The 11,559-nt window shown below is 49.0% G+C and overlaps 2 protein-coding genes across 10 annotated transcripts in view; one reads left to right on the forward strand and one right to left on the reverse strand.

The window, feature by feature from the left end:
- Positions 1-9,702, forward strand: part of LOC118505437 — a 137,162-nt gene extending 127,460 nt beyond the window's left edge. For all 9 annotated transcript variants that reach the window (XM_036041228.1, XM_036041222.1, XM_036041224.1 and 6 more), the window contains 4 exons: positions 3,245-3,413; positions 3,526-3,673; positions 3,758-4,325; positions 5,368-9,702. In XM_036041228.1, coding sequence (XP_035897121.1) covers positions 3,245-3,413; positions 3,526-3,673; positions 3,758-4,325; positions 5,368-7,689 — 3,207 coding nt within the window. In that variant the 3' untranslated portion in view covers positions 7,690-9,702. The remainder of the gene's footprint in view (positions 1-3,244; positions 3,414-3,525; positions 3,674-3,757; positions 4,326-5,367) is intronic.
- Positions 9,703-10,067: 365 nt separating this feature from the next.
- On the reverse strand, positions 10,068-11,229 carry LOC118505443 (signal peptidase complex catalytic subunit SEC11A). Its single transcript, XM_036041240.1, has 3 exons — positions 10,990-11,229; positions 10,646-10,902; positions 10,068-10,563 (listed from the first exon to the last, which is right to left on the reverse strand). The coding sequence occupies exons 1-3, from the start codon at positions 11,056-11,058 to the stop codon at positions 10,335-10,337; spliced, it is 555 nt and encodes a 184-aa protein (XP_035897133.1). The 5' UTR covers positions 11,059-11,229; the 3' UTR covers positions 10,068-10,334.
- Positions 11,230-11,559: the final 330 nt, after the last annotated feature.

Raw genomic sequence — 11,559 nt, forward strand, 5'->3', positions numbered from 1 at the left:
GCTAGAAAACCTGGATGATTGTCGGTCTGTTTTCCTTAGCAGTTTTACTATGCTGGATTGAGAAAGGAATTTTTAACCTCAATCTTCTACACTTTAAACAGAAACATATTTATGATACAGCTATCAAAACTGAGTAACAATCAACTCCTTATTAAATTCTACAAACAGCGCTTCAGCTAAAAGTAGCATCAGCGCATCCTTCCATGATTCCACGGCCAGCAGCAGCGGCAAGATGTTCACGGCATCGTTTTGTGCTTGCAATTTCACATCCTGAATAAGCGGTTCTAATTGTAATACGATACACCTTATTCAGAGCGAAAGAGTAACTCCCGACATTGTCCCGTGTAATCACGCTCGCGTTGCTGCTGCGATCCCGACGGAATGAACCAAATTGCCACCGACGCGGAAGCACAGCGCTTCACCCTTCCAATCCAACCCGAAAGAAAGCGACAGCAGCTCGTTTCCGCTTATTGTGTGTGTGTGTCTGGGGTTGCTGTCATAACTACCAACCCGGCACAGCTGCAGGAAGGCAAGCACAGGACACTTGAAACGACGATCCACCCACCACAGCACGGCGCTTGCTCTGCCCACGTGGCGCTGGCGAAAGAAAAAGAACCTCCGCCCCACTAATGAAATCCGCTTTTCATACAGCGCGCACCCACTTGAACGGGTCCGGGCAGCATCAGGCAAGACATATTGCCGGCCCCCTCTGCCAGGGCCCCATCGTGTGTGTCGTTGTGGCACCTCAATCTGCAAACACTGGAGAATAATTGATAGAATAATAATTCCTCAGATTTAAAAGCTCGCCCGGGCGAATGGCATCCCGCACGGAATATAATATTAATCCAGTGAGGTTGAAAGAAGACGAAACAAAAAACAGGGATGACTTCAAAATATTGTACAATAAATAACACAGGTACGATTCGTTACGCGCGGACGACTAGACACGGGAGAAACGAGGGCGATTATTCTTTGCCCTAGTTCTTCTCTGCCCGCTTCTTTTTGGCGAAGGGCGCACTTACCACCACCGCCATGAGGAGATGGATTTTCTTTTGAGCTAAGAGTTATCCGCCCGAACGTGATTCAATCCAGCCGGCCACGCAAAGCAAGCGAGTCCATTCTTCCGCTGCACTCCGGCAGCGGCAGTGAAAGTAAATACGGCAAAGAAAATTTATTAGTCACAATTAATCGTTTACCGGTGTGGACGACGACGACGACAGAGGGGTTGGGTAGGGTGGCGGAAGCAGACGCCCGAGCGGAAGCACCCAACGAAGGTCTAACCGGTCGGACGGTCATTAGTGAAAGCTGAAAAGTTTACTGGAAAAGATAAACATGGACGAAACGAGATCCGCTCGCTTGGTTTGGCTGTTGGGAAGGAAAACCTGACAATCCATTGCCAAACAACAATACACTTGTGTCGAGTTTGGCTTGGCTGCGCTGGGAAGGAGAGGACCAGCCAAAGAAAGGAGAAAAATACCACGACAAGTTGAGTCATTGCGAAGGACGAGAGTACGATGCAATGGTACCTCATCTTCGCAAATTGCAACTGGTGTAGGAGTGGTACGCTTCGTGGGCGGAACTCAAACAAGTGTTACTCATTTATAAGACATACCGCTGGAATTGGTCTTGCATCGCTCGATCCCCCTCCCCACAGGGGTGGGTGTGTGTGTGTGTGGAAAAAGAAAACACTTTCCACCCGACACTCGGCAGCTTGTTTGCCGTGGCGCCGTTCTGCTTGGCGAAGGGATAATATGCGAGCTGACGTGTAGTGATTAGCTTTGGGAGGAGTCTATTTTTCAACCAGTTGTCTTGCCAGCTTGTATGTGCGCGTTTTTGTGCATCCCAACGGTAAGGCACTGGTGTGGAGGAGCTGCAGTTGAAGAATTCTCTAAAGTAGTTGATAATGAAGTTTGTGAATGGTAATCAAACATCCACAAGACAATTCTCTTTCGCCATCGAGGAAGAGCTTCCGATTAAGTAACATCCTGCCACGTATTTACGTTTTGGATTATGAGTGCAGTTTGTTCGAGTTGGTTTCTTGCTTAACTATTTTAAGTTAATTAAATTCCGGTATATCATGTCATCATGTTGTTTCTATTACCTAAAAAAAATTGTATAATTAATAACCTAACCCAGGAAATAACCTAAAAATAATGTTGCGAGACTTTGAATTTGGTTTGGGTGGCAGAAGCGACAGGTCCTCACACGGCAGGACCGGGGTTCAAATCCCATCCAGACCGCCTCCCCGTACGTAGGGATGACTACTTTACTACGGGTTAAAATGAAGTCATAAGAAGCCAGAAATAATGACAGGCAGAGACCTCTCGATATGGTGCCCAAAGGAGAAGAAAAAGATCAGGAGAAGTCTGAAAGATTGGATGAAAATATCAGAGCCATCAGGAGCTTTTCTTGAACTAAGCAACTCTCGGTTGTTTTGAAATTCGAGGACTAATAGACAGAAAGGATATTCTCCAGCTCTAACGTTCTGTCAAACTCTCCGGTTAGTTCGAATTCATCTGCTCGGTCAAAGCTATTCGTTTTACTTATACTGCAATCGTTCTTTTAACCCAATTTCCTCCAAAACTGGTTGTTCTGAATTTAGATTAAAGCTTGATGTTTGCTTGAAGAGCAAATGTGTCTGGATCTGGTTTGGTATGCTATTCCAACTCCAATCGTCAATTAACTGTCTGCAGTTATAAATTGAGCTGGTCTTTTATCCACCTTGAAGTTAGAGAAGGTTTTAAACGATTTATTCAAACAGTTATGGTAGGAAGAAATTTCATTCTGCTCTAACAATATGTATTTTATATAATTTTATTGCAAACGGTTTGAAATAATAACGAAAGAAAATAACGACACACTTCATAAGCTCCGCCGGTAGCAATTACAACAATTCATAAACCAATTTCTAATTCAATTTCCACCAACAATAGCAAACGCGCACGAAGCCAATCACAATTATAGCTGCATTCCGGTGCACAATGCCACGGAGCCACACAGTGCGAATTCGCTCGCTCCCCATGCAGTGTGACGCCATCTTGGCAAGGCCCGGCTGCACATAATTGTGGTTGATTAATTTCCTTGCTGCCCTCCGCGTAATTGCAGCCATTAGAACGAAATTGCCATATTTCACCGGGATGGTGCTGCCGGTCGGAGTGTTCCGAGCGCCAGCGGGCTGTGTGGGTTTTTACATCGCTTTCACTTACGCTGTTATGTTTCCGTTTTTTGTTGTTCGTCTCCGCAGCACGATCCGGAACAGTGTACGCCCGGCGGAGAGGACGGTAACTTCATCATGTTTGCACGCGCGACGTCCGGCGACAAGCGAAATAACAACCGCTTCAGTCCGTGCTCGCTGAAAGCCATCGAACCGGTGCTGAATGCGAAGGCACGCAGTGCCAAGGGTTGCTTTACCGGTAAGTTCACCGTCTTCTTCCTGCGAGGCTGGGATGGAGCGCCCCCTGCCATTGTAATGATCCATTGTCTTCTGGTTTGATTTCATGCCACAATCCACCGCACGCACCACAGAACCGCAGGAAGCAATCTGTGGCAATGGGGTGGTCGAACCGGGAGAGCAGTGTGACTGTGGTTGGGAGGAGGACTGCAAAGATTCCTGCTGCTATCCGATGTCACGCCATCCTCGCTTTGACCAGAAACCGTGCACGCTGACACCGAAGTAAGTAGGGCGTTGCGTTTGATGGGCACGGTGTGTGCGCATTTGGTGACTAATATTCGCCACGTCTCCGTTTCCATTCCACAGGGCGCAATGTAGCCCATCGCAAGGACCGTGCTGTACGCTCGAGTGTACGCTCAAGCTCGGCGACAAATGTCGGGACGACAACGGATGTCGAGATCCGGCCTACTGCGACGGCCAGATGCCCGTCTGTCCGCCGTCCATCAACAAACCGAACAAAACGATCTGCAACAAGGAGTACGTTTGCTACATGGGCGAATGCACCGGATCCATCTGTTTGGCGTACGGGCTGGAAAGCTGCCAGTGTGCGGTAGGACCGACCGATCCCGCCATCAAGGCGTGCGAGCTGTGCTGCAAGCAACCGGGCGAAGACAAACCCTGCCTCAGCTCGTTCGACTGGAACGAGCCGCCGTACGATGTGCCGGACATGTACGCGAAGCCGGGCACACCCTGCAACGACTACAACGGCTACTGTGACGTGGCGCAAAAGTGCCGGGAAGTGGACCCGTCCGGGCCGCTGGCCACGCTGCGGAAGCTGCTCCTGTCCGAGGAAAGCATCGCGAGCTTCAAGAAGTGGATTCTCAGCAACTGGTACACCGTCGCGTTGATCGTGACCGCCGTGCTAGTGCTGCTGGTAAGTTGTGGTGGGGACTGTCTGCGGGCGGGTTTGCTGGGATGTAAATACGTTAACACTTTCTTTGATTTCGACCGTGGGGACAACAACAAATGTGATGCACAGAAAATTCGTCGAAACGTGCGCCACTGGAAGGACATTCCGCTCGATGTTGAGCAATACTGTGAGCGACAGTGTGGAGTTTGTTTGGCCATGTTTGGTGCTAGGTTTACTGTACTTCGACCTGTTTTTGGTGGTCCTATTAATGCTGATTGGTGCACATGTAGGCCTCCCTGTTCTCTTGTACTGCTAGATTTGTTTTGTAGAAAGACACAAACGCTCGAAAACATCCTCTTCTTTCTGTAGACGTATGCATTAAAAAAGACTGATTCTAATTACTTCTCATGCGATGATCCTGTCACCTAATGTTCCACCTCGGTAGTGTACAGACAACCCTGTCTGAATTATCAACTGATTTGGAGCAGCTACATTCGAATATTTGTTCCCCCTCTAAAAAGGCCAAAGGTCAAAAGAACTCTCAAGATCCAGTCTTCAGACAGTCTTGGTGGCTTTATCTTAGAGTATCCTGAGCTTCAGAAATCTTAGCATCCGTCCAAAAGATGGACAAAATCTTCGACGACAAGGACGTTTCTATCCAAAATTTCTGGACGAAGTCGTTCATGTTCGGACAAAAGTCTCAGTTCACTCGAAAGGAGTGATCACAGATGAAGACTCATGCTTAACGTTGGTTGACAACTGTTGATGAATATTGTCTTCTGTCCTAAGGACTTAGGAGCGTAAGGTTTGACTTAAAATATTTGTTCAACTCCAAGTTGCTGAGATTGAAGTATCAGCTCTTGCAATCACTTGCCCCAAAACTGCACAGCCTGTGGTCGTCAAGGTTTCCTACAATCTGTAGAGTTTTTAAAGCTATCTGAAGTTGCAATTATTTTAACTTCTTCCGAAGTATTCCAAAGTAGTCTATTTTTAATGCATACTTATCTACCTGTAATATCCTACATACCTGTCCATTCGCTAATCTCCGCTTTGTCTCGTTCTACAGGTTCTGAGCGCGAAGCTGCTGGGCAAGCGTACCAATCTAAAGCTGAAAACGGTCACCATCATACACAGCGCCACGACGGAAACGGTGCGCCTGCCGGAGGACAACAACGGTGTCATAGTGCACACGGCCGTCCGCACGAAGGTGCCGCTCAAAAAGAAGGTGCGCGGCGAACGAACGAAACCGTCGGCCAAGGGCGGCACGAAGGGTTCACCGCCAGCAGCTCCGACCGCCGCGACCGCAGCAGTGCCAAAGCAGCTGCTGACCACAGTGAACGGAGCGACCACAACCACCACCGCCGTGCTACCGTCCACTTCGAAGGAGCTGCAGCAGCGCCAGCAAGCGTCCGGCACGGGCGGCCCACCGGTCCCGACCAGTGGCGCCAATCCAGCCACCATAGTCATTAAGCAGGTGAAGCGGCACGTTGGCCGTACCACGACCACCACCACCACCGCCATCTCGGACAGTCCGAAAAAGTTGCTCCGGAAGAAGAAGAAGCGTTCGACGACCGCGCCCGGTGGCCCGTCGGACGAATCGCCCGTCAAGGAGCCGGTAAAGCAGCAGCAGCTGAAGAAACACAAGAAACCGAAATCCAAGCATAAAGAGGTGATCGATTACTCGAGCCGAAATGCGACCGATGCGCACAGTCACAGCAACACGTTCGGCAAGGTGCATCGCTGGTTGCTGGAGTCACCGATCGTAGCCAGCCAACCGCCGGGGTACGAGCATGCGTCCGCCGTCTCGAACATCCTCAGCAAAAGTCAATCCACTCCGGACCACCTCACACAGGGTCAGCAGACGGGTGCGGCGCCGATGGCACCAACGGCAGCCACTCGGTCACCGAAGAAGACGCGCGTGAAAACCAAGTCCGTCGGCAATCTGAACGAGAAGGTTCGGCTGCAAGTTGTCTACAAACCTCCGTTCAAGTTTAGCTTGAAGCTCTCGAAAACGGACCCATCGGCAGTGTCGGGCGTCAAGACGCACGTTGTGCCGGGTGCGGCCGGAGCGAAGCGCAAAAGTCGTCCACTCACCGACCGAAAGCGGGTAGGTCCGGGTGCGGGGGCTGGAGTGGAAGAACAGAATCCACCTCCCCGTAAACGGTCGGCGATTCTCGTCCGTCAGCCGGTGCCAGTAGCGGAGGAGAAGATGCCAATCATCGGCCATCCGAACGCGTCCGAACCGAACTACGAAACGCTCAATCCACGCAACGGACTTCCGGGTGAGGATGCTCTCGACGACGATGGGTCCCACACGTACGAGAACGTCACGTTCGGGTCTGGTGACGAACCGGAGCTGCTGTCCACATCCCAACAGCAGCCCAATGTGCCATCGATCAATACGGCCACGTTCCGGATTAGTCGGAGCGCGAGCGGGACACGGCTCCAGAACCCACTGGCCAAGAGCTCTACCCAACCGTTCGGTGTTGGTGGATCACGGGGCGATCCACAGCGTGGCAGTACGTCCAATCTAGTGTCCCCAGCCCATGGTCACCATAGCAACAGTGGTGGACGTGAGCGACAGCGGCGGTCCAGCGTGCATAACAGCTCCACCAGTGCGTTCCGTGGTGCGTTCGGTGGTGACAGTACGGAGTGTTTAATACGATCCAGCACGACAAATCTGGCCAAACCGAGCCACAGCAGTGGGAAGCGCAACAGCTTCGCGGACAAGAAACGTTCCAGCTCAACTAACCTTAGCAGACATCAGTCGGGTTCGGCGTCTAACCTGCATTCCCTCAAACGGCACGGTTCTTCGAGCCAAATGCTGCCCCAGCCGGAACCGAACGGGGGCGGTAGTCGACGGAACAGTATCACCCAACCGACAAAACTGTCCCGATCGGCTTCGAATGGACCAACGGCGGGACGACATTCCGGTAGCGGTGGCAACGGAACACTCGGCAGCAATAACTCGGCCAACTCTAGCAACGGTAGCCATGGACACGGGTCTCATTCGCATCACCATCACCATCATCACCATCACCACAGTCAGCATCAGCGGCGCAGCAGTGTGGGAACGTCCGGTAAAGCGGTACAGCCGTCGCTGATGTTGGGTCAAGCGCAGCAGCAGTCTGGGCCGGGCCTAGCACGACAAACATCGCTGAACGTGAAAACGAACGCAACCGGGCATGCGCACGGTGGTCGACCACATACGGCAGCGTGCGCAGATGATCCGAAAGCTCAACGAGCTCCGTTCGAATGGCCGATGGTACCAAGTGGTGGAGGTGGTGGTGTTGGTGGAGGAGGAGGCCGACGCCCTCTCGACGAACCACTCCCATCCGATCTGGAAGTGATGGTTTCGGACGTGGAGAATCTGGTCAGTGATAGATAACAAAGTTTTCCAAACGATTAGAGTGCGCGAGCGAGAGAGAGAGAGAGAACGAGAGAAAAGTGATATGAACAGTAGAAAGGTAAAAAAGTATTAGTAGGCGCTGATGAACTGGAATCGAGCAATCTAGCTAAATTATTGTCAATCCCGAAACGTGTGTATATCCGACGACAATGATGGTGATGAAGCTGTTGCGTTCCCCCCTCCTATGGCTTGTATTTTAAAAACCCTTTAACGCTAGTTCCATTTTCATCTCTCCTCCAGCAATCATTATGGTGCGAGTTGTGAATAGAAAAGAAAAAGAAAAACACGAGGTGAAATATTTATACTACATGAAACTGCTCGAAAACTGCTCGAGCCACGTGTTTCGGCGCTGATGGAGACGCCTGGTGTTTGATGAAAGCTCGAATCAAAACACTCTTAAACGAATCAAAATGAAACCGACAGTTTATCACCATCATTATTGTCATGAAGGGAGGGAAGCATCAGCCAGAAACAGAAGAACAAACAACAGAAACAAACCAATCAAGGTCAGTAGGGGTGTAGAATCGCTGGACAGTTTGTGTGGGATGATGCCCGCCATGTGGACTGACGAATTTTATCACTCGACTCGGGTTTAAAGTTTTACGTTTGTAATCCGTGCCAATTAGCAATTCTCCGCGAAAACAAAACAAACAAACACGACGCTACTCGATGTTGCTGCTGTTCAAATGATGTTACGCTACGTTAAGAGACTACACATTCGCTGCCCAATCATTCCTATCGGCACGACCAGTTTATGGTAAAAGCGGGATGTTAACACACACACTCTCACACACACACACGCATGCCTCCTATTACGCCTTGAATGTATGTGTGTGGTTTTAGTTTTGGGTGGCATTCCTCCCGGCACAACGCGGTGCCCCTCACATAATAGTTGCGAGTGTCTATTTTCTGCAAAAGGCTGATTGAAGGAAAACGGAAAACCCTCCACTTTGTAACACACCCGCTCTATTCCTAACCGCCTGACGCACTCTTCCCCTGTCCCAGACCAAGCTAACCGATACACCTGTACGATCATATCACTAGAACAATTTTGCGAAAGCGAACCGTATTTTTCGAAGAGGCTCGCACCGCACCGTCTCTATTTTTTGGGCTCTATTTTGGTCATTCGGTTACTGCTGCTCACGCATGCAAACGAGAAGGGAAGTGTTTAACGAGTAGCATTTAGTCTGCCAAATCGTTCATCGATCGTTCACAAACCAACCGTCATCCGTATAGTAATCGTTTGCAAAACACCAAAACATCATTCCATGTGTTATTACAATACAAACCGATAGAAAAACACAACCAAGCAGTTAGTGAGCAAGCAAACAAACAATCGTCCTGAGCACCCTGACATTCCGATTAGCTAGTGTCGCCATATTGCATTACCGGAAGTGGCAAGTGGGAAGCGCTTCACTTCCACAACGCTGCCGATATTACCGAGCGAACCGGAAGCGGGTTACGAGAGCAATTTGTAAATAGACGCAGATAAAGATAACAGCAGTTGGGGGAGTGGGTCCTTTTCGGTGGGGCAGTGACCCGTGTAGGTGTATTTAAGAAGACGATCGCTTTCTGTGTGTAAACAATTAACTGTGCTGAGAACTGGAGAACAAACAGGTTTGACACCTCGCTCTCCCGTCCAAATCTCCCCATTAACGCATTACCCATCACCTCCTAAAACACACACAAACACAAGCGAGAATAAATATTACTAGCGTAGTAAGGGTATGAGAAAGGATAATCGCTGCTAGATATGGAGTGGCAGGAAGCACAGGAGCAGAAAGAGGGGAGAGTAAAACTAATAAGAAACTAAACATATAAGATAAATGTGATTCTAATCTTATAGAAACTCATAGGCTTAAGGTAGGCAAGAGAACGACATCACTAACAAAACGCAAGAAACGGCGAAACCCAGAAGCGTTAAGCGAGGAGCGAGAAAATTGAAGCGAAATAAAAACAACAACAAACAAACTGAAAAATATACAAAAGATACGTATGCTGGTCACCTTTTATGAAGCAACCGAATATGATGACGACGAAAGGTATGTAAAATTGTTTTAATCTCATTTTTAAACGCTTCATTCCGACGGCCACTGTGGAATTTTATGTAAGTTCACAGTAGATGCCTCTTGGAATACTTGGAGTTTTATTAGATTAACTTCATTAGTCGCGATTCCTTTCGACGACAATGCACAATTTTGTTGAAGAAAAGCATTTTCCTCTGATACAAATTGTGCAAATAACGAACAGAAATACGTAACACGCAACGCGATTTTCCTCGCATCCGACAGCAGCGCCCTCTGTTGATGGGTATTCGAACTAAACCTACAACCAAACCATGGAGTCCACTCCTGCAGTTAAGTGTTTGTTTTATGTTAATTTATTTTATTTACCACCCTATTTTTCCTTTTTCTTTTTCGTGCGAGATACCAAACTGAGTTGTCACTGTTTTCTTACACATGAAACTCCGAAAATGCACCGACCGCTACGTGGGAGCGTCTGTAGAGCTGGAACAATTTAACACAACATAATGATGCATCATCGAGGATCGAACGCATCCGCAACCGGCTGGCGCTGAATCGGATCGCGACAGTGTCGAAAGGAAGTATGGTGCCGCAGCTGCCTTATTCTCTATGCACAAGCACATATAACGCTAGCAGTCCCAGAATACCGTATTTGAGCTTCGGATACTCGTTCATGTAGATCGTAATCATCCCCACGTACGGCAGGAACCCTCTTGCCCGACCAACGATGTCTTTCTTGGTGAGCCACAGCTGGCCCGGAGCGTACAGGCCCCGATCATCAACGGAGTTGTTGTCGCCCTTCGTGAGGAATTTCACCGTACCGTTGCTCCTGCAAAGTTCACACACACACGACAACAGCCGGTTGTTAGTTACGGTGGACCGTCACCATGACCCAACGACACAATACATACTTTTCGTGCAGCTTAATCACCCGATGGACGATCGGTATGTCGCGGCCCTCGATCTTAAACACCACAATCTCGCCAACGCGCACCGGTTCGTCCTGGTTTGTGAGGAACAGCAGGTCGCCACGGTGGAAAGCCGGTTCCATGCTACCGCTCAGCACGACAACAATCGGCGATTCGCTCCCGGTCACCACCATCAGCCCCTTCCAGATCATCAGTGCGGACGACACGATCATGCCGAAGCTGAGCATTTGGAACAAGAACTGCAACGGTGCGAACGTTTAGCCATGCGTTTTTGGAGTAACGGACGCGGTTAGGCCAGCAGGCTTCATTGCCAACCAACAACTCACCTGTCGCTTGTCCATCCGCTGCACGCCACCAGCGAGCCCGCTCAAACCCAAACTATCCATCATGCCCATCCTCGTTCCTGAGATCCTGTGTTTACGCTCTATCCGATGCAATGGCGTACGAGCAGCACCAAATTCAGTGGAATCTGGTTTTCCGAGTTTTGCTACCGATTCTGTGATTTGTGTTGCTCTGGTTCTGCGGCGTTTCCGAACACGACATCAAACTTGCTGCTTCTTTTTCTTCTTGTTTGTTGCAGCTGTCAAAATATACACGTAGTCAAAAGATGACATTTTTACCAAGCATATTTACGTGATATTTCTGTAAAACAGAGCACAAAAGCCTGTGAAAAAATTATTTATCATATTTTTTACAAAGATTGATGGAATTTTTAACAAAAAAAAAGTTTTAAAACTCCAAACAACGAAATGCTAAGAATCAAACAAGGTGTCATAAGCGCTTGTTCGAACATCGTCGCCGAGGCTTCGAAATCGTCTGTGGTTGTTGTTGTTTCGAAAAAATGAGTCCCACAGTCGAACTTCATTTCGAATCTGTCAGTTACATAGAAATCTGGA

Source organism: Anopheles stephensi, chromosome 2 (assembly GCF_013141755.1).
Source record: "Anopheles stephensi strain Indian chromosome 2, UCI_ANSTEP_V1.0, whole genome shotgun sequence".
Taxonomy (NCBI): domain Eukaryota; kingdom Metazoa; phylum Arthropoda; class Insecta; order Diptera; family Culicidae; genus Anopheles; species Anopheles stephensi.

Coding starts and splice junctions, on each gene's coding strand:
- LOC118505443 (XM_036041240.1), bottom strand. CDS start 11,058: ATGGGCATGATGGATAGTTTGGGTTTGAGCGGGCTCGCTGGTGGCGTG. Junction 10,903..10,989: donor AGCGGATGGACAAGCGACAG/GTGAGTTGTTGG, acceptor GCACCGTTGCAG/TTCTTGTTCCAAATGCTCAG. Junction 10,564..10,645: donor GTGATTAAGCTGCACGAAAA/GTATGTATTGTG, acceptor TGAACTTTGCAG/GAGCAACGGTACGGTGAAAT.